The sequence below is a fragment of the Bombus pyrosoma genome, linkage group LG1, assembly GCF_014825855.1.
Source record: "Bombus pyrosoma isolate SC7728 linkage group LG1, ASM1482585v1, whole genome shotgun sequence".
NCBI lineage: Eukaryota > Metazoa > Arthropoda > Insecta > Hymenoptera > Apidae > Bombus > Bombus pyrosoma.
This window is the reverse complement of record NC_057770.1, coordinates 4,687,783-4,710,046: the sequence shown is the minus strand read 5'-3', so window position 1 is coordinate 4,710,046 and position 22,264 is coordinate 4,687,783. Positions and strand designations below refer to the sequence as shown.

Here is a 22,264-nt window from a genome sequence, read left to right as displayed (position 1 = left end):
ATTTTCCTATAAACGTTCTTAAGAACTTATTTTTATTTGAACGCTACGAATTATGAACTCGAATCGTTCTCTTCGCACTTATACAACACAGCTTTTCTGATCGTTTAAACTGGTCGTAGACTAAAGGCCTCTTTCGTCGGAAACGGAAAGTGGAAAAACTAGCTTTGTCGTTTCACTTTTCGCTCTCTTCCTTTCCGCGGAACGGTGCTGCTTTTATCGATTATTTGACACTCCTTTCTTCGGTGGTCATGCTCTACTTTAATATCAAATGTCCATTGAGGGTTCTTTCTTTCTGCCAAATATCAATTACCAACAGCGTCGAGAACCTCATGACGTAATGCGCACTTTATCTTTCCTTATCGTCAATTCATTTTTCAAACCTGAGTACCCTGTGCGATGAGAGATCGCGGACCAAGAGAAGCGATCGTATTTCCTCGTTTGATCGTTTCACAAAGAGACAAATATTTTCGCTGGTCGCGATTGTATAATCGATACACGATGTCGAGAAAACAGGGATAGACAAGATTCGAGTGGTTCGATCGTTTAATCATCGTTTAATTTCACGTTACAGCGTAGGATTCTTTCTTAACGGCTATTTATAAAATTACATTGTTCTTGGTGTTCGTCGGTTGATTATCAGAGGAGCGATCGTTGATCTGTTATTATACAAGACACGAGGTATACGCGAAATGGTGGCAGGTATGTATCATTGGACAAGGATATGAATCGAGAAACGACGCGTGATCCTCGTAACGTTAATCGTAATTTGCTAAAATATTCGAACGATACGAGTCTTCGTATGTATATCGCTACGATCTTACGATGTAAATTTCATTTAACGTTGTAAAATTTATGGGAATCGAGACTACACGAACTTGCGTAACTCTCTAAGAAGGAGGTTAAACAGCACGTAGGTACAAACTATGGATTAAAACGAGGTGCGAGTCGTACAGAAGATTGTTCCGATTATTTCTTGGACCGTGCGTTTGCTCGAAATTTGTCCCTTTCCAAGGAAAGGTGGCGAGTTCGAGGAAGAGGAAAGACCATGTGCCCAGTACCTCCTTTTATATCTTTGCACTAAGTTTTCGGTTTGGCATAATGGTCCTTGAAAGGCTTTACTTTTGGTCGGGAGTGTTTCTCCTTTCGTTCTTTACAAAAATAAACGATACGCTTTTCCTTATGAGAGACGAAGAAGAGGCGTGAGATCAATCGTTCGAGGTACGAGTTAATTTTTTCCGAAAAAGAAATCTTATCTGCAGAGAAACGTTGATTTCTTTGTAATTCTTTTCTATATATTTTCATAAACTTCGAGTATATCATTTCCTCTACGAAGATTAAAACGAAACGAAAGTACGACGAAAAGTTGGATCTGCGATCATCTTACTCTTATTGATTATCACGTTACTTTCTAACCAGTCGTCAAACCGAAGAAATCCATCGTTCGGACGACTAGATCGATTTACCACGATCGAGAACTTTTCAAATTCTTCTCGATACGCTAAAAATCGGTGACTGAATGTGATTTCCAACGACCGTCACTTTGTCTCAGAATGTTCTTGCCGAGAATACGCGTCGGCGTTTATTTTTCGTGCACAACAGATTGCTCAGGAGAAATTTACGACGTGGAAGGTTCGGGACTCGCATCGATGTAGTCGATATCCGACGATGTTGCGGTGCTGGCGCGTCTTCCTTGCCTAGGGGATGCGTTTATGCGTGTCTTTACGCTGGTTGTGGAGACGCTCAGTCGGTTTCCGGGTCGATGCACCGGCTGTTGTTTCGTCCTATAATTATCGAATGAAAGTCGTCCTTCGAGTAATTACAAATACGAAAAGATACAAATGTTAACACGGCGAAAGGAGCGTCGCTTAATTTTACCCGAATAAGAGGGACAATTCTTCAGATTTCCAAGTTACGATTCTTGTAATTCTAAAAACAAAGGGAAAGCAGCTTTTGTGTCGCGAAATTGAAAAGCATATCGGCCGAACGGTTCGAGCTCTGTACACCAGAAAGCTTCGCTCCTTTCGCAGCTGGCTACGTTCCAAATGTATCGTAGAAAGCGAAATCGAAACTTCCGAGGTACAGGCAGGTGTAGGCTGTTTCCGATCGATGGATTTCACTCCTATGTCGACTTTAAATTTGCAAAGATTGCCAGAAGCATCGATCGTTTATTCGGTAACATTGTGCGGGAGTCGAGCTGCCTGATCACGGTGGCTAATTCAAAATGTACCATTCTCTTCATCGACACACAGCGAAATTATAAAACTTGAGGCTATAAAAAAAGCAGAATTTCGCAACGAATTATTCGCTGTTAGTCTTTCTTATATTGTATTACGAAGGGAACGTGGAAAAGTAATAATACCTTTCGACATCTAATCTCGCATTCTTTTCCGTTTCAATCGATAAACGAAAATTAATACTCGTCCACGTGTACGTTACAATTCATCTTTCTGCCACGCGATTATTTCTCTCCGCGGCTTACACGAGCCATCATCTTCAATCACAAAACCCCATTTATCCCTCTTATTAAATTCTCTCCTAACTACCTCGGAATTACCTCCATCCTTCGCCTCTTAGGAGAGTAAAAAGAAAGGACAATCGCGACGGAATAGAGCGGTAATTAGACGGGCGGCTTAACTCACTTCAGTCTCTCTTCGGCACCCTTCATGGCAGTGTTCAAATCCTCCTCCCACTGTTTCTCCTTCCTTTCCCTCTCCTGCCTCTCCATCTCGCGTTCCCGATTATACACTCGGTACTCCGGGATGAATGCCAATCGTCTGAAATCGACGCTCGGTCCGGCGCCTTCCGCGTGCCCGATCGCCGTGTCCTCGGGGAGATGATCGACTTTCAGAGATCTGTGCACGAAATGTCAGAAATCACAAACAATCTGCTGGTCCATTTGTCAACTGGAAAGTCGTCGATGCGATCGAACGCTAAGGCCTGTGTTATCATATTCGGTCTGTTCTCGGTTCGCTCAAACTATGATCACGTTCGTTCGATTATAGGCATTCACATTCGGACCGATCCCGTCCCACCAACGATCCTTGGGAAAATTATTTTACTCCAGCGAGATCCAACTTGTTCGGATCCGTCCGATTATGAGTTTATCGTCAAACGGTTCAGATTTTTCAGAAACAGATTTTTTCATCACGTCGTCGCTGTGGTACAAATGGCGATTCTAGCTAATAAAAGATAATTTTTTGGTCGTTTCCTGTCACTTGATTTTCAGTTTGCCTAAATTTCTAAATCACCGCAGATTATTAAATGAAATACCATTCATCTATGAAAGAGATACCATTTCGCGTTTAACGTTTCTGCTTGTCGCGATAAATGGCGATACAAATCATCTAGCGTATCGTGAATTTTGTACAGAAAAGTACGTACTGTGCGTAAATTGGGGGCACAGCGCACAGGGGCAAGTTGACTGGCTCTCTATCGCTCACTATCGCGTCTTGCTATACATTGTTACGTACTGCTATGTATTATTTTATTTGTATACGTTACACTTTCGGCCAATACTCGTGTTTGTTGGACCGCGCGATCGGACCGTGACCGGAAACCGGAAATCTGACACTCACCGACACACGTGTGAACACGTACGGTCAGTTATTTCTGACAAATTCAACACAGCTGTAAAGATAAGTAAGCGTATTGGCCAAAAGCGACTAAAAAATAACTTTTTATCGCTTCGAATCGCTGTTTGGCTTACTACTGTGCGTTGAACAACACTGGGAAAAATCGCGGATTGTAAATAAACAATACGTAACGGTGGACGGTAAGTGGAGAAACGCGTTCACGCTACCGGTTCAGTTTCGCACCCGGTTCGGAGGGATACATACCGGTTCGATCTCGCTTCAGTAAAATATTTCGTTTCAAGAATCGTTGCCGGGATGCGATGGATCCGAGGGTGGGGGCGTTACTCGTCGTATTGCTCGTAACGATACGATCGAAACCATGGGACAATAATTAATTCGATCGAATCGTGAACGAGCCGATACGATAACGTGGAACGAATCTAAGAATGCCGCACTCGTTCATTTGTTTCGTTTCGAGCGAATTTTGTTCCAGCGAATTACAATCGTAATTACAGCCGGGAAAGAGATTTCAGAGTGAAACTGGAAATGGATTTGTGAACGATCAATGTGGTTATGAGGGATTATTATTTCGATTACCACTATTACTACCATTAGCAACATTACTACGGGGCATTAATACTATCATTCTAATAGAGTTTTGCGAGAACCGTCGTTACCATTACCAAAATAAATATTAACGCGAGGGATCTGCTCTGAAAATGATCGATTTCCAATAGAAAAAGATGAATATCGGAACGCAGTAAGGGACACTCTGACCGATATTTCTGAAGTTAATTTCCTTTTAGCAAGGGGCATGATCACGCGACATCGACTAGAATCTGACGATCAACCTCTTCATCTTCTTTGCGACACGCTTACCTTTGTTTCGCCAGACGCTTCTTCTTCTTGTGCAACGGCTTCGTCTCGATGATCATCTCCTCCAGTTCGAACGTCGGATCGCAGTTCAGGTGATCTTTCGGCGGCGTGAACGAGGGTTTGATCTGCTTGTTCAACACTTTGTCAAAGTCGAGTTCCCTCATCGCGTTCACTTGCTTCAGCTCCTTGAGCGTCGATATTCGCGCGCCTGGTGCCACGACTAACAGCCTGTTCAGCAGCTCGCAGATCGCGGAGCTCCAGTCGACGGGTGTCGGTCTCTCCTTCTGAAGAACGTTCCTTTCGTTTCAATGTGCGCGCGTGTACTCGAGCTGAGAAGCTTTTTGAATATTAACGTACAACGGAATAACGTTCCAAGTTTTTCCTTTTAATTCCTTTCGAACGTATTCGTTTTCGCAAACGTGTCTGTTTTTAAAAGAATACTTTTAATCTGACAGACATTTCCTCCTTTCAAGACGAGGCGATGTTTACGGAGAAGTGTCGAAAAGTACGATTTATTTCGCGTATGTATAAATTTGAGAAGAGAAGAGACGCAACACCACGAACGGAAGAACGATGTTTCGCGACGTTAAAGAATGGATATTAAAAGACGAGGTAGAGAGAAGGAAAGATTTTATCGGCAATTTTACCTGCAGGATCTGCAAAGCCTCTCTGTGCGTCGTAGTGGAGCAGAGAGGATAGGGACGTTCTCCTGCGAGGGTTTCCCAAGCAAGAATTCCCAGGCTCCACCAGTCTACGGCAAACCCGTAGCCAAGAACGCCGTATTCCTCGCAGGAACACATGTAAATTTCCGGAGCTGTCTCGGAATAACGTTCGAAGAAATATTATCCAAGTGACACGGAGATAACGACGATGGAAAAATCATTATCTTGGTAGTTCTGGGTTCATAGAGAACACGGCACGAATAATTTATCGTCGTGTTCCACTACGTTTGATTAACCGAATCGATCTATCGACCGGAATACATATAATCAATTCATACCTATATACGGTTTTGTTCCCGACATCGACGTAGCCAATTCTCCATCCTCCAATACCGTTGCAATGTTGAAGTCCGTCACGTGCGCGTGTCCTAAGCAGAACAATAAACCTATAATCGCACCATCTACATTTAACAGAGACCGGGCGACCGAGCAACGTTCGATATCGTCTCGTGGCGCCACTACTTTGTCGTCTTCCCTTTCCCGGCCGATTTTATTATTCTCCTTTTAGTCCTTCGAATTAGCCGAGCAATAATAGCACGAATTTGATTAATCGGTGAGCCGGAGATCGTTGGCGTTCATTCGTTGTCTGTCGTATGACATCTGACGCGAACGATGCCATATGCGTGACTTGGACCAGCTTGCAGGGTCGAATATCTCGAACCCTTTACGCGTGGAATTATTACGTTACCCGAGTTTCGTGCTTTACCACCTACGAGAAGAAATATGAAGTTTCAGAGTAAACATGTGTAAAATATTGTTCAAAGCGTACGAGACATTTGAGACTGCCGCCTATTTTTAACATCTTTCTATTCGTTTCTCTTCCTTTCTTTCACTCCCCTTCCTTCCTTTTCTCAATTTTGCTCTTTATCTTCTTTCTTACCTTCTCGCCAATTTCCAATTTACCGTTCCTTTTCCTGTCTTGAACGTTAACGCGAACGATCATACGTTACGATTAAGAATCAATTTAGTGGTTTTACAAAGTTGAAGAAATTGCTGAGACGAACAGACGAATAATAGATAAATTTCGCGTTTCTGCGAACGAATAGAACGCAATCTACAGAGAATTTTTAACCGCTTGGTTCACCGGCGCAGTCATTGATCAATGAAAGAGTTAAAAGGCAGCGGGATAACGCGCTTCGGACGTAGAGGACGTTTTCACGGACAATAGGGGCGGGAATGGCGCGAGTGAGATGAAACGCGAGCCGGGTCGACACCCGGCTGCGGTAATTTTAAATGATGCAGAAGCAATTCCGAGGCACAAACAGCTGTCGGATAAATGCAGCAGGAAATTAGGGTTACCCTTCTACGGGGAATACGAGTGTCCTTGGACCAGTCGTTTTCAACTCGACGCCATCGCACGCTTCGTTCTTCTGGCCTGGCCTTTGAATTATAAATCTAGGTATGCCAACAACGAAGAAACGATCGCTTGAAACTTTAAAATACAATTTCTTTCGATCACGATAAAAGGCATACGTTATTTAATATTTAATGTTTAATACTAAATTATAGGCGAAGGATTTGCAACTTTGAAAATTCTTTTAAAGCATTTTTCGAGTGCCGGTTCGTGGCGAAAAGCGTAGGTAGGTAGGTAGGTAGGTAGATTGATTCTCTTTTTGCGTTAACGTAGGTTATTCCTAGATAGATAGATGCCTGAAAAACTGAGTCACAGGGTTGCTTCATAATGGAGAAGAAAATTTCCCCGGTGGACAAGAAAACCTCTCGTGACGAAATTGAACTTCGTTAAATTGAATCGTTCGTCTCTCGAACCTTTATCGGGACGTGCGTAGTTAGGTTCTCGCGATAGTTCCAGGGCTCTTTTTCCGGCGTCGTACCGGGCGGTCAAAGGGTGAAAGGTAAAATTTCCGAAGCGCATGGCCTCGGGGGTCGAATGGAAAGCGTAAAATTATTTATGGGCTGAGTCAGCCTGTCCGTGGCCGCGACTAATAGACAGAGAGAAAGAGGGAGAAAGAGAGGAAAATGACCGGATCTGCGGCCTGCTACGTCACCGGAATATAATGCGGTTCTCTATTGTAGGCGTTCTTTGACCTTTGCTGAGAAATCAGAAGCGGTTCTCCGTCGTTGTGTCTTCCTCGGGAATCCTTTCTTGCGACGAAACTCGATGAACAAACGTTAACTGATCGAAGATCTATTCATCGTTATGGTACAGGCCACTCGATTGTTTAACTTCAGCGCATACGATATCGACGTTGAATCCGAAATTGAACAGATCCCGACGAGTTGTTCGGAGTTTCGAATATCATCGGCGGATTGTCAGTAACAGAACGACGATTTTAATTAATTTCTTTGTTTTTGTAAATTGTCTGCCCACCGAAAGGGGAATAAGCTACCGAACGTTCATTTAGACGTGAAATATATTTTGTTTGTTAACCGCGCGGTTAAACGAACCTTCGTGCGAGCAACTTCTTTTCAGACTTTATTAGAATCCCGTGACCGTTTCCCTCTTTCGCGAATCGCTTTTAAACTTTGATTTTCGAGTCTCATCCAACTCGTTCAACTCCTGTCTCGTTTATCCTTATCGTTTATCAAAGAAGAAGTATTAGTCAACGGTTTAATAAAAAGACGAATTTTCGCGAAGGATCGGCAATTCGCCAACTCGGTGCAAAGAAATCGTCATCGAATTTGAAAACTGTCTGATACTCGTCAAAGTAAGACGATAGAAGCTTGGTAATGCGATATTCTTCTTAAAATTATTTAGCGCTGTTGCATCGTTGTCAGAGAATCAAAGGTTTTAACGTGAAACGATCGTGCTATTTGTTCCGTTATTTTATCAACGATTCATCGTTAAAGATATGTCAAAGTTGCCTCAAGTTCGAAGAAGTTCGTTCGGCGAAGCTCGGTCGCAGACTTTTCATTTCGAATCGCGCTCTTCCACCGAAGCTGAAATTCCAAAACACGACGAAACACAATTCCGAATCATCGACGATAAACTAGTTGTCCAGTCGAACATTATCATGCAGCGTTATAGAGGTAAATGCTATTGATTTTTGTACCGCGGCTCGGTGCCACGTCGGTCGACGACGAAATATCAAAACACACAGAGGCTGGTTCTTTCACTCAGCGTGGAATATCATGGATTTATGTTTCCATTGAAATCATCGTATGAAAGGGTAGACGTGTTCGTTGTGATCAAGGAACTTCGAGGTGAGTTAACTAACAAGGTGCTTTGTGTTTATCTGTAACATCTCCGAGACGAAGCTATAGGTATTGTCTGAGAACTGAATCATCTCCAACGTCGCTTTTAAGGGTAAATATCATTCGGATTTCAATACGTAAGTTGTAAGCTTCAGGCCAGTCGTCTTTATTCCACGCTAATTTGTTAGCCTTAGCGCGTTTCGAGGATGCTCGTAGAAAACACTGTAAATGGGGAAATTGAAAAATTTGAATTCTTCGTTGGAAACTGTTTTACGTACCAATGAGAATGCTGTAGTATAGAATTTAAGAATGGAATTTTCCCCTTCTAAATATCCATTTATAATGCTAGAAGATGGTCGCCTCTGTAGAAGAAAATTTAAGTACCAATAAACATTAGGTAATCGTTCCTCGACTTTCGTTTATGTCATGCATTTTAAAGGAATGGCTTTTTTAAACGAGTTTTCTTTGCAACTAAGAGGTGACACATACAGGCGCGTTTTCTATAGCTACACTTTTCTTCCACGCGAATTTTTCTAAGTTCGATGAAAATTCGATCGATCAGCCGCGGAATCATCGACGAAGCAATCCAACGTTCGCGATTTACTTCGATCGAACATACGGATTGTTCGAACGATGCATTTGTCGTCGATTAACGTGGAAATCAAGCGTAAACGGTTCGGTTGATGAGCGAACGAAGCGTACGTTCGCTTACGATGCTGGGACTTGATTTACGGAATTTCGAATACCGTCAGCGTTGTAGGTAACTCGACGTTGAATATATTCAACGAACGTGTGGCGTTAAACGTTGCTAATTAAAAAGAAGCACGGTGCCGCGTTTCGAGCGTAGCAAATTCTTTTCGCTTAATCCGACGTTCTTCCCTTTCTTTTCGATTTATTTAAAAATAGAGTGGCTATGTTTCCGCGTTTACCGCTTGTAATTGCCGTGTATTCGAGTCAACTTTCATCCACATTTTTGTCCCTTTATTTCGGTTTCGTTCGTACGAAACGTAACTCGTATCCCGTTCCAAGGACGTGAGGGTCTTAAGGAAAAAATTTGCGCTCTTTTCAGGGTTTCTTTTGGATGGGTCTTCGGTTGAGTATACGGCACCTCGTTCCAGGAAATGTTCAACGGGAATTTTCATCCTGGTTATCGCGCGTCGCGTGTCTTTATTCGAAATCGTTCGACGATCTTCGCTCTCGAGGAGTTTCAAAAGTTAAACGCAAATGCAACGAAAAAGAGAGGAGAAGAAACGCGTAAGCGCTTCCGCGAGCCAGGAATCGTTGTTTGGCCCTGTTTTGCGGTTATACGCTCTCGTCTTTAAACAAAGGTGCGGAACGAACGCGGTGTACACGCGCGGATGTCCGAGTGTCGACATTTTTGTCGCAAGCCCGGCGCTCGTAAGTAAATCTAGCAGTCTTAATCGCGAGTAGATCGACGGAGTTAATCCCGTGTGGTTCGTGTAATTGTTTGCCTTTCGTCGTTCGTCGACGCGACGAATTCGTTTCGCAAAGCGTATTCCGACGATGATGAGACACCGTCCGTAGTTATATACACGGAAGCTTCTAAGGATATTGGACACCTCGGTGAACGACAAAGTCATTCGAGTAGTCGATCATCTAATTATTTCGAGCGACAAATTGGATCGTCGGACGGGCCATTTTCCACTACGCTAATATACAAAGTTTGCCGGCGCCGACACTGTTTACCGTTGTAAGCTCTTAACTTTCTCGCTATCGGGTTCTATCCCTGTTCTTATCTGTTCTTTGTACCGGCCGTTATATCGATTTTTCTTCCTTCTTCTGGAAATGAACGGTGCCCCTAGTTTTCTTCTACTTTTCATTAGTATGTCTTAGCAAGGAACTTGCACGTGCCGAAGCTTTGCTTCGCCGAAACGAATACCGAGAACAATGGAAAGACGAACAAACGAAGATGCAGAGATACTGCAAAGTCGTCTTGTCTAGGCTGGTAATAAAGATTAGAGGTACTTGGTATTATAAAATATTACGCAGACAATTAGATCTCGAGACAAGTACATAGTTTCGTTGACGCGACCACGAGATCTCGACGAACGTAAATAAAGCATTATCTTTCTACGTTACGTTTCTTCGTTTGTGTTCGTTTCGTGCTCGCGATCGTTAGGAAAGTTAACGAATGCCAACGATACATCCTAATTTTCGGTCATAGGCTAAATTCTTCAGTCCCTTGATATCGCGTATCCCGTGTTGCGCAATAATTCCTTGTCGGTTAATAGCCCGTGGACACGTTAAATCGGTAGAAAGCCCGTTGGTCGCGGTTTAAGTACGTATCGGGAAATTTGCACACAGAGCAACGTATTTGTAGTCTGTAGGAGTAGAACGAGCATAATGCAATTCGTGTTATCTCGGGAACGTGATTTGATCGGTTTGCGGGCGTGGCCGTCGTTTTAACAATAAACCCTACGTCAGTCGATAATACGATAGTTTCGGAATTCCGTGTAATTTACGTGGCGAACGACCAACATTCGCTATTGACTCGATCGGGAGGAAAAGAATGGACTTTCGCGTGCTTGAAATTGATTAAATTCGGTCACGACTCGCTTCGATTCGATCTGGCTGGTTCAAGGTTCAACGATAAATCATCGAATACAGCTGCCGATCATTGAGCGAGGACGCGGATGCAAAAATTGTACGTACGTATTACGGCACGTGTAATTAATAAACTTTACCCTTGCGTGTATAGTGTTCGCTCGCACCTTTCAATTTTATTAAAAAAAAAAAAAAAAAAATCGAGGAACGTTGGAAATTTTGAGTGGTCCTAATTCGGTGACCTAGGTAGAATTAGAGCACTCTGTGAAATTTCCCTTAAAAGCGATCGACGCCCTATTAAACCGTTCCCGGCTTGCCGGCAATTTTTAAATTGTCCGTTGTTAAAAGGGGATTAAAGCGTGGAAACGATATCGTTCCTATTTTGCAAATTGCCGCGATTCCTGCGAAGAAGGAGGGAAGCGAAATAGTCAGCCCCTCGACAAGCGATACTCGTAAATCGGTTGGCTTCTCGTTGGTTCCTGCGTTCAACGTTTCTCGCGACTTTACGCGAGATTCCCTCTTTCAAGAGGCGAAGGATCCCGCAGCGAATCGCTGAATTATTTGGCGCAGCCAACGGCAGATGTACGGAACAGAGAGGCGATCCGTCGGGGTTCGTCGAGGTTCGTGCAAAGGAAACCTGGGGGACCCGGCTATGCCTTTTACACGACGGTTGCCACGTACCTTCTTCGTCCAACAGAATGTTATCGGGTTTTATGTCGCGATGTACGATTTTGTGACTCTGCAAATAATCGAGGGCCAGAGCGATCTCGGCAACGAAAAGCACTATGCTTTCCTCGGTGAAGACGACCTCTTGCTGGATGTGATACCTGAGATCGCCGCCGAGCAGTAGATCGGAGACCATGAACAAGTCTTCCTCGTCTGGAACAAAGAAAAGAGCGAGTTTTCTCTTTCACCTTCTCTATTACGCCAATTAACATTTTTATCGGAGCAATTATTCGTAACGGATTTTTTTAGCTCGATTGTCGTCTACGTAGGAGATAATATAATTGACCAGGGAAAATTCAATCTCGATAAAACGACGCGATGAAAGAAACTCGGAGACCTTCCATAAATTATCCCCTTAACCGTCGTACTTGCGTCCTCTTAACCGTGATTTTCTGGTTAATAACGGAATTTCGTGGTTAATAGCGGAAGCAAGGAAAACAGGCGTGAAGCAAGCGGAAACCAAGGGAGAAAGATCGTCGATCGAGTTAGTTCGCCTAATGCCCTTAGTACCGTTCGTCGTGGGAAAATCGATATTAACGATAGAAGGACGTTCACGGTGTTCGAGAGACAGATAGACGATCGGCTTACCTTGAAAGCTGAACCACAGGTTCACCAAACAGGGGTGTTCCAGCTGCGAGAGGATCTCCACTTCCCGTGCGACGTTCTTCAACGCACCTCGCATCGCGCACTCACCCTTGTGCACGTACTTCATCGCGTACATGTTTCCAGTACGATCTCGTTTCTGCACTATGCACACCTATTAAGGAATAATTAATTGCTCGTTACCGGATGAGCGATGAATTACGAGGCCGCTTCCCGGCCGATTGTTGCGTTAGACGATAAAGCGCGCGTTAATTGGAATAGGGTGGATATTTTTAGGAGAAAGAGAAGCGACATCAACGGAGGGTGGAAATTTTGTTGCAGTTGAGAACGTATCGTCGACGAATTACGACGACGCTTCCTTATCGCGAACGGTCCCCGCGAAGCGTAAGAGCGTAGTAGGGTAGAGACGTTTTCGCGGGCGAAATTTCGCGGTCGATAGGGAAACATGGAAGTAGGTGCAGTTTGCAATGCTGATTCATCGTAACGCGATTCAATGACAAACGTATTGTGGCGCATAGTGGATGTAAGCGACGATAAATTATGAGAGGAAGAGACGTTTACGGGCAGTTGCGCTACAACTCTATTTATCTAAATCTGTCGGAGACAACTGATTCGTGTAACGCGAGTTCGTTGACTCGATTTCTCGGTTCGGATAACGAATCTACTTATCCAAACTTGCGATTCGGTCGGCAGAAGTTCGTTTACATAATCGAGCGTTTGTCGAAATTTTTCTCCGATAAATGGAATTCGGATGAATAGAATTTTACCGTATAATTGGCATGGATATAAGATAGCCCGGGTGGGGGTGGGTGGGGGGGGGGACGGGAAGAGCGTTATCTCGTGCGCAGATCAAGTGCATTGTATTTTTCCAGCGATCGGGTCCGATTTACGCGTGTACGCACAGGTATAACATTTTTAACGAAAATTTATTCGCATCGAAATATTTTCGTTCGGCAAATTTCAACGTGAAAATTTCGATACGTACATTGAAATTTAAACGGCCGAATTTCAAATAACGATACAAGTTGAACGATATATATTAATGCGATATCGGCTCGGTAACCGATGCAAGTATCATAGCGGTGTTGTTATCCGGTGTTGTTACCTCTGCGTTAATTCGATTATTCGAGGGGATGATTTCGGAATTGTGGATTCCGTGAACAAACACGGACTTTTACGATTCGGGAGAAAAGGAACGAACCCATCGTGCTAGAGGCGTGCCAATAACTTTAGTCAGAGCAATGTTCGTCTCTCGTACCTTTCCGAAGCTTCCTTTCCCGATGGCTCGTAGGATCTGAAAGTGATCGAAGTTCACTGAAACGAGAAACGGCGTAGAATTAATAATAAAAGACCGTATCCTGTGCTCGAAGAAAAAGGAACGAACGAAACGGTTGCACGAAATCTCGTTTCATCGATAGAACCGGCGAATCGTATCGAACGTTTACAACGTACGCAGAGCATCGTAGTACAAAGCGATGGTTGTTCACAAAGGACCGATGGAGCGAAAAGTTGCGCACACGCGCGCCGGAACTTGCGGTGGCTGTGTAAACTAGGCGAAAAACCGTCACAGGAAGTTTATAGTCGTTGATGTAGCGACTGCCTCCTCCTAAAATCGTGTCGGCGTATCCTGTTATCTGTCGTTTCCCGGCTAAATATCCGGTGACGGGAGAAATTTGAACAACTTTCGACCTTCTGCGTCGCCGACACGCCAACGATCGAATGCCTAAATGCTAAGTAGATGGTCGACATCCGACGTACCAGACGCAATTAGCGTATCGCTTTCGATGGCAAAACGACTTTCTTCGTTTTCCTAGTTCCGTTAATTAGATCTGTGGAGGCAGTCGTCTTTGAAAATTCGTTCAGAGTGATTTTAGATGCCAAGAAGCTTAAAAAGCAGACGGTGGTTTTAATAAAACTGTTCTTTAACGGGGCTGTTCCATGTTAAACTCGCGAATCTAGCGTGATTTCTTTTTTTAATTTCACTAATTAAAACACAAAGACGAAGTCTATTTTCCGACCTTTTTATTTCTCTCCGGAGACCTTGCTCCCAGAGCAAGTTGCCTTTTTCGCCCACATCTCGCGCGCGTGTGCGTGTCATACGACCGCATGGTTTCCGTTCGTTGCGAAACGTCGCAAGCGCGACGATATAACGGTTATTAGGAATATCAAATCGAACGAAGGAGAGATTTCTCGACGCGTGGCAAAGTTTAACAATTTAATTCAAATCAATTCGATCGAACGTAACAGTTTCGTTGAGTCTCTGCCCTGGCGGAATCGGAAACGTCGATAGAACGCGTTATCGCGAACTCTGCAAGTAGTATCTCGATAAATATTCGACCTTTATCCGTTATGTCGACGATCTTTTGCTGCGTAGTTAACGATAAACGCACGTTCAACGGACAAGGTTAAAGACTTACCTTCTTCCCCAGGAGTAGGCTCGTTCCGTGTCGACTGGTTGGCACCCATTTTTGCCCCTCAGTGGATCTGGATACGTGACGCGAGTGCCGGTGGCCTGTGTAACGTGTAGCCGGATACTTTGATCGGGCCGAGAAAAGACATCCACTTAGAATTCTCATGCTTCCACCCACTCACGGCTCGGTTATTCATTTGATCGAACGTCTTCTTTTTTCTACCGTCGATTTCTCGTCTTTATTCGCTCCTCCGCCTCTGCCGCCGCCCCCTTATCGTCGTTTCGCTGCCCCAACCACTTAATCTTGTTTCTTTTTCTTCGTATTCCCTCCAGCCTACTGTCTCCCTGTTATTAGATCTCTAGCCCGAAGGTCGTTTCTCTCCGTCGAGATTCTTTCGTTGCTCTTAACTCGTCACCTTGTTTCCTCCACTCGGCTTTCACGGCTTTCACTCCCCCGCACAGGGCTGTTTACTTTTTTTCACTACCGTTGCGCTTTTCCTACGATTCGATATCGTCGCTTTTCGACGTTCGCCTTTTATTCCTCCCCTCCTCTCCTCTACCCTTCGAGTTCGTTGGATACACAGCCACGTCGCTGAAATACGTCACCGCTCTGACGACCCTTTCAACGTCGCTTCTCAAACTTCCTATCCCGTTACCTGCCTCTGCCGGTTCGTCGTCGTTTTGCGTCCAATTTCGCCGAGTTTAGACACTTTGCGAAACTTCTTGCTCGATTTTCGAACCCTACTTCCCTCGATTTCGCGCTCTTCCACTGCTTCCTCCGCTTTGATTTGTCTGTCGCCGTTCCGTCCTCGTCCCTCCTAATGCGTATATATTCGTCTTTGGACCCTTTTATCGCTAACTGCCTCCACTTCGGACTTTCCGTTCGAGATTTCGCAATTTCTGCTTGGTGGTCTGGAAGGGATTTGTCGAGAAATCTTGGGCGATCGATCGACCGATCCAAGCGATAAAGGCTGTGGCGTTAGTTGCTGCTGCGCCGATACGTCGATTAATTAACGGTGACCTGCCGTTAATTCACGGAATAACAAGCGGCGGAAGCGCGATGGCTGTTCCGTGATGACGGTCGACGGTTCGTGCGTGGATGGTGGCCTGCAAGCGAGTAGACGTTTATCGGTGGGAAAGATTCCGTGGAAACCGGTTAATCGGCCAAGTAATCGGTAATTTGCGGATTCGCAGAATGAAAATGGCGATTTTATTGATCTTTGCGCGAGAGAACTGGGCGTTTCCAACTGGAAATCGTTCGAATTATCGTTCTTTGGCGACTTTTTCGCCAATTCCAGCCTACCTTTTCCTAACGACCGACGAATAATAAAGCGCGCGAGTGTGAGGGATCGCGAGAAATGACGATTGCGCTTAAAAGCGACGTGAATTCGGAAGCTGAATTTCGTTTATTACGACCCTTTGATGCTTGGAAAATAAGCGAACGAACCATGCTGGTTCGAGAGAAATCCCCTGCGAATAAAGGATCGCGAAATCTCGTAATACGGACAAAATTTCACAAACAACGGGAATTTTCCGCCTTTCTGGCGGTTGGAACGCGCTGCTTTTGCAAAATCTTATTAATTCGCGTCGTTTTTATCGCGGTATAGTGGACGAACGAACAAGACGAATCGAAGAACATTCCGACGAATATCCTTGGTTATGTCTTAGGTAGAAGCTCGCACAATTTTTCCGAGTTTTCTAGTAAAAAGAGGAAGCGTCGTAAACGCGATTACTCGGTTCAACCGGAGCGAAAGGGACGAAAGGACGAGTATACGTCATTTGCATACTGCCTTAATTTTCGTTTGACAAACTACTGTTTCTTCTCTTCTTTGTTTCTCGCGGCAGCGAAGCAACAGACTAACGGAACTTCCGTGTGTCAGTGTATCATGAAATTCAAAGGGAGATTTCCAAGGACATAGGGGAAAGTTCCCTAACTCGGATCCCATCTTAAATTGGATCACAGTCTTTGTTCGCATAGAAATTGTTGGCCAACATTTCTTAGCACCAAGTTACGGCTTACATGTTGTTTAGTAACAGCATTGAAACGAAACGCTCGAGATAATAGGCAATATCGTTGATATGACGAATGCTTTGTCCCGACTGTTTTCAGCTGATGCAGGTCTGCCACTGATTCGCAGAAGCTGTAACTTTCCACTCGTACGTAACTTTCCCCTACCGCAAAAACCATCCCTTTCTCGTATCCTTTTAACGTTCTTTTGTTGCTTGTCTTTTTGAAAGAAACCACTCGATACCGGACACCGAACGTATCTCAAACTCCTTTCACCTAGGCTACGCGGTCAACGTTAATACCCAACTCTAGCAACTCTGGCAAGTACGAAATAAAGCTTTCCTTTCTTCTGCTTTGATCCAACGGAAGAATCGTAGCATCTTTGCGCTAATTATTTCTTTCTTACCGAGAAAACGATCCGTGTATCCTCGCTTTGATCGATTGAAATTTTTGATAATTGGCCAATTATCGAAAACTTTGATTTCCAGCCGATTTACCCTCTTGCTTCGCTTTCTTCTTCGACTTTTATTTATTCCCCCCTGTTTTTCCACTCCAGGGTCCAATTATTCTACCGATGTTAACGGAACTGAGTTCCAACGGCGTCGCTGAATACACGAAGAAACGAAGATTTCCGTTGAATCATCGATTTATACGACGATTTTGGACGGCAACGTTTACATTCCTTCGAGGGAATCGATGTAACCACGAAACGCTGTCACGGTTCCCGACGTTATGACACGTCGAATCGATGCAATTCCTTTCGTCCTTTCGTTCCAGAACGAGTTTGTTCCCTTCGCGCTTCAGATTCATTGTTCATTGTTCCGGCAAATAAAAATTTATCGACCGCGGTATATTACGGTCCTTCGACATGCGACGCGCATCTACGTTATTCTTTTTCTTTTTCGTCGTTTCCTCGACGGTGAAACGTGTTTCCTCGAGATCGTAATAAACCGGAGATTGATGGAACAGGGAAAAAGCACCAACGTTATTATTTCTTATCGCGAACTTTTCTTTGGATGACCACCGTGTATCGTAGATCTCGTCGTTGGACGATGTCGAACGAGTCTTTTTACTCGAGAAGACGTTTCACGACATGCGACCCACGTAACGTTTCGCGTACGAACGGAAGAGACATTGACAAAAATTGTATGATCTTTCAAATGGAGGAAATCCATCGCGAATCGTACGTGAAAGCGATCAGGCTATATTTTTCATGAATTACGTATAAGCACGATGCGCGTTGACGTTGTTTGATATTTAACCGTTGTTCGAGGGCTTTGTTTCTTCAGAAAACTCGCGTCCTCCGATCAATTGCCGCGTTATTTCTGCCACAGGATTATAACGAGCGTCGACGAAATGTCTGACGGCTGGATAATTTACAGGATATCGCAGAACGTAAACGGCAGTTGTCAATTCACGATCGTCCTAGTTTTACCCTTTGTCCCGCCTGTTTCTCATCTATTCACGAGCAAGTTGCGGTACGAAGACAGACCAACGGTGAAAACGCGTGTAACTGTCCATGCCATTCTATTATCTAATTAAACGCTCCGCTTGTTTACGGTTGATCGATAGATGCGTGTGATTGCGATTCCACCAGATACAAGCAATTAATATCGAAACTGTCGGAGCTCTTTAATTCGTCATGGAAATTTTTTCAAATATAACGGATACAGCTTCGTTTCGATCACATATTTTCTACATACATGTCGACTTTCTCCCAATTCTAAGAGATACCAGCGTTGATCTGATCGACCGACGATCAACGACCCTCTCTCGCGGTGTCTCGTAAAAAGCCTCCGCGCTATCTTCGCGCGGCTATCTAAACGCGTTTTTGCGAAGCGACGTCTTCTCGCTGCCTTTCGTCCTCGTTTATTCGCCAAACGTATTCTCGCGAATCAGAAACGAAGGGAAACGAACAGAGAGCGAAAGGGGTAGCCGAAGGAAGCGCGTCGTATCGTAAGCGGGACGAACGGGTCTCGCGGCGCCGGAAGTGCAGACTGGCAATTCGTTCGTACGGCTAACGAACGCGACGTTAGTCGTGCTAATGCCGACGATCGCGTACCGTACTCGGTGCATATCGTTCGAAAAGCGACCTCAAGACAAAAAGACGGCGAAAAAAGAGGGTTAGGTCTGACCCCGTTTCCACGTTACAGTCACTTTTGAGCTTCGCCGGGCTCGGAAGCCAGCAAAATCAATTTCATCTCGCGAAGCGCGGTACTAGCCTTTTCGAATTTTCGTAGTTTTCTTCCTCCTCTTTCTAAAAATAGCCGTATAAATACCGAGAAACGATTGTAGCATAGTTAAGCATAGTTAAACAAGGAATGGCACCACATAGTTACGTACCATTTTCTCTTTTCTCTAATTTACCCTTCTAAGCGGCTATCGTCCGTACTCGCGGTTTTCACGCACGATCCAAGGATCCTGCGACAACGTTTGACAGGCGAATTTCTTTCTTTTCCGACGTTCGTCCTTTCAGAGTAACAGGTATATCGTTTTATTTCCGGTCTGGTCACTGAATCGTTGTTGTTTAATGCGATCGTTACAGCCTCGTTCGCGTTATTTATAACGATTATCCTTCCGCATTTCCAATTCGTTCTATTCTTTCGAAATATCGAATATTACTCGCAATTATCGCGTTTCGTTCCATCAGCGCGGTAATTAATCGTTTATTTTCGTTCGTCCACTCGCAATATGGTACGGAATATAGTTACGCGGATGCGATAGAATGGAATTCTTTTTTTCTGGCTCGTACACTTTCTCGAACGGGCGAGATTTTTGAAAATCCTGCACGTCGAAAGCATCGTGGCCAATGTGGAAAAAAAAAATTGTTGCCGATTCGTTTTTATTCCGCGGTGCCTAGATTTTCTGTTTTTTTCCCGCTTTCCTTCTTTTCGCATGGTCGCGCGTTCGTGCGTGTCCCTTTTTATGCGAGGAATGCGAGATATACGTTCGAACCTTTTTTCCTACGTGCTGCTATTAAAGCAACGACGGTTATTTACGTTCATACCGACGTAAAATCTCCGACTCGTATACGTATTTCTTTTTTTTTTTTCCTTCAACCGGTCTTCGTGCCGTTCCTCGTTTTATCATCACGCGATACAAAAAGAACCAAGATGCTCTTTAATGCCATTGAACGGTCAACTCGTCTCATTCCCTGGAGAATACGTTGGCGAGTATTTTTTATGAAGTATCGCGCGAACCTTGTTTCGCTGCTAATATCCTTTCCCTTTGCATCCACCTGGATGCGCCATGATACGCCAAATACGGAACGATGTTACGCCGTAAACGAGACAACGTGTAATAACGTGGTGTAACGATGAAAACATAATGAAAACGTTCGAATAGCGCGTAATTATCTGTGCGACAATATTATGATAATATCGTGTAAATATATTCGCGAGAAACGATGGGACGATACCGATCGATCATGTTCGACAAGGAGGAAAGGAATCGATACGAACGTGGATCGATCCCGTTTTCTTGGCAAGTTGCTGCTAAACGAACCGTTCAGCGAACGTGAATTTAAGACGATAGGAAACGCGAGAGCGCAAAATGAAATGAATAATTTTCGAGTTTGTTCGAGACGCGACGGAATAATCGAGCGGAATGATTCGACTCGACTTCGCGAATAGAATGAGAATAGAAACGAAACGTATCCACGAGGTAAAATGTACCGATTCCAATCGAATAAATTTGCCAAAACAAATAGATCTAATCGGATTCCATCGACAATCGACCACCGTCGATTCTGTAACGCGCGGAACGTCGATTCGAACTTTGATCGCGCGATTCCAGCATCAAGTTTTCAACTTAATTCGTTATCGACGCGTATTCGTTCGATCGGCTATGTTTAGCCGTTAAACTTTCCTTGCGCGACTTTCGTACGTGTCCGAACCGCGTTACGAGTATCAACGGCATTCGTTTCTGCCAGCAGCATGCCCGAATCCTACGATCGAAGCGAAAGAAACGACAAATGGAAATAACGTTCACTCACTGACTCGTCTAGGATTTCTTGATCGTGAGAAACAGATTCACCGACATCTTCCTGCGGAACGACTCTTTTTTCCGTACCAAAGAGGCATCCGAGACAGCTGTCGAGGCTGACTCGAACGAAACGAGCAACCAGAAGAACGGTGTGTCAGCGGTGGCTTGCACAAGATGACTTTTGCGGCTGATTCTTCGTGGCAGCGTAGAAAATCGCGCGCTGACGATCGAGCGTGGTTCCTTCGTGAGCCGGTCGCGCGCGATGGATCATCGTAGACAAGGAGGGAGCCGAACCACGACGACGACGACGAGGAGGATCGAGGCAACGATCGATAGCGGAACGGCGCGTGAAAAAATCGCCAAGGTCCGTAAAATCGTGACGGTGGCGATCGCGGTCGCGGTCGCGGTCGCGGTCGCGGTCGCCGCACGAGTGCCGATGTTCCTAGACGGTTCAACGGAACGACGCTCGAGTACGCGAATCTACTGCGGCGTCTGCGCCGAGACGCCGCCTTCGTGGCTGCGTTTCGCGCGTGCTGTGCGTGTTTCGGCGGCGCGGTGCGGCGCGGTGCGGCGCGTCCTCTCGCGCGTATCATATCCGTATAGTCGTGGTATCGTAGATAGAATCCGTGGGTAATTGATCGATGGAAATTGGTGGAAATTGTCGTGTGCACGGGAACAATGAAAGGGTGATTTGGCGAGATTGTTCAAGGGGTCCTTTGATGTACCGCGAGAAATATAACGAGGGATATTGAGAGAGAGACAGCTACAGGCTCTTCGGCAAGAGTAGATCATAGTTTTATATAGACGATAGCCTGTATAAGGTTGAGCTTTGTTTTATGAAAAAAACGGGGTCTTTTGCGAGTGATAGATAACGATCCCTTCGTGGGTGCAGGTATTTCCTCGTTACGGGGTCACCTTTCCGTCTTTTTAAACGAATCTATATGTTTTTGCTCGGCGACTTGATAGATGAGTCCAAAGACCCATCGGCCTCAGCTCCGCGATGGATATTAATAGCCAGAAAAACATTGGAATTCATGTTTCACATTTAATGCGAATTTCTCTCGGTTCTTTTCTTAGTGATAGCGTCGATGAAAGAAATGAACGTCGGAACGTGCCGATTTCGATGCAACGCTCCTCGTTCGTTGAATAAGGTCGAAGCTCGGCTATGGATTATCGGCCGTGTGTATCGTGCCTGATTTTCGCATCGCCGATCGTAGCTAAATTTCTAGCCAACACGAAGTTGCCACTCCCAGATTTCTGCGATATAAGTATTCGTTCGAACGCGCGTTCTTCCTGCTTTCACCTGGTCCTTTTGTCCATTTTATTCGCGTTTTCTTATCTCTCGAAGCTCTGTTTATTCATGCATTCGCTAAAACCTCGCGTCGGTGCTTCGGCAAGACGCGATGCTTTTCATTCCTGAAATTGCCACCGCTAATAGATCGGTGCTCGTATCCGGCAATTCAGGCACGGTAGGATTTCATGCTTGCAGTTACGTCGTAGGAGAAAGAAAATCTCGGAAACGTCCGCTATAAATCGGGAAATAGGATACAGGAAAGATTTTAAAGGCGAACGGTAGATCGCGAGTCAGTTGAACGGCATAGGCCAGCTATCGGCATCTCGATATTCGCCGCAAAGATCGAAAACG

General features: G+C 44.8%; 1 protein-coding gene across 3 annotated transcripts; it reads right to left on the bottom strand.

Annotated features, from left to right (window-relative positions):
• Positions 1-525: 525 nt before the first annotated feature.
• LOC122568475 (serine/threonine-protein kinase 32A) lies at positions 526-21,055 on the bottom strand. 3 transcript variants are annotated; one of them, XM_043728242.1, is made up of 10 exons: positions 20,630-21,048; positions 14,635-15,734; positions 13,476-13,531; positions 12,203-12,371; positions 11,570-11,767; positions 5,449-5,538; positions 5,096-5,262; positions 4,452-4,732; positions 2,640-2,852; positions 526-1,781 (listed from the first exon to the last, which is right to left on the bottom strand). In XM_043728242.1, exons 2-10 carry the CDS (start codon positions 14,681-14,683, stop codon positions 1,616-1,618), a joined length of 1,389 nt encoding a protein of 462 aa, XP_043584177.1. In that variant the 5' UTR covers positions 14,684-15,734; positions 20,630-21,048; the 3' UTR covers positions 526-1,615. The 3 variants fall into 3 exon arrangements, with proteins under 3 accessions (XP_043584177.1, XP_043584169.1, XP_043584184.1); XM_043728234.1 differs by lacking the exon at positions 13,476-13,531 and having other exon boundaries at positions 20,630-21,050; XM_043728249.1 differs by lacking the exons at positions 526-1,781; positions 13,476-13,531 and adding an exon at positions 1,808-2,269 and having other exon boundaries at positions 20,630-21,055.
• Positions 21,056-22,264: the final 1,209 nt, after the last annotated feature.

Excerpts from the sequence above, each read along its gene's own strand:
- LOC122568475 (XM_043728234.1), bottom strand. The coding sequence starts at position 14,793 with ATGAGAATTCTAAGTGGATGTCTTTTCTCGGCCCGATCAAAGTATCCG. Across the intron at positions 11,768-12,202 it reads CCTGTGGTTCAGCTTTCAAG|ACGAGGAAGACTTGTTCATG; the intron begins GTAAGCCGATCG and ends TCTTTGTTCCAG. Across the intron at positions 5,263-5,448 it reads GGGAACAAAACCGTATATAG|CTCCGGAAATTTACATGTGT; the intron begins GTATGAATTGAT and ends ATTCCGAGACAG.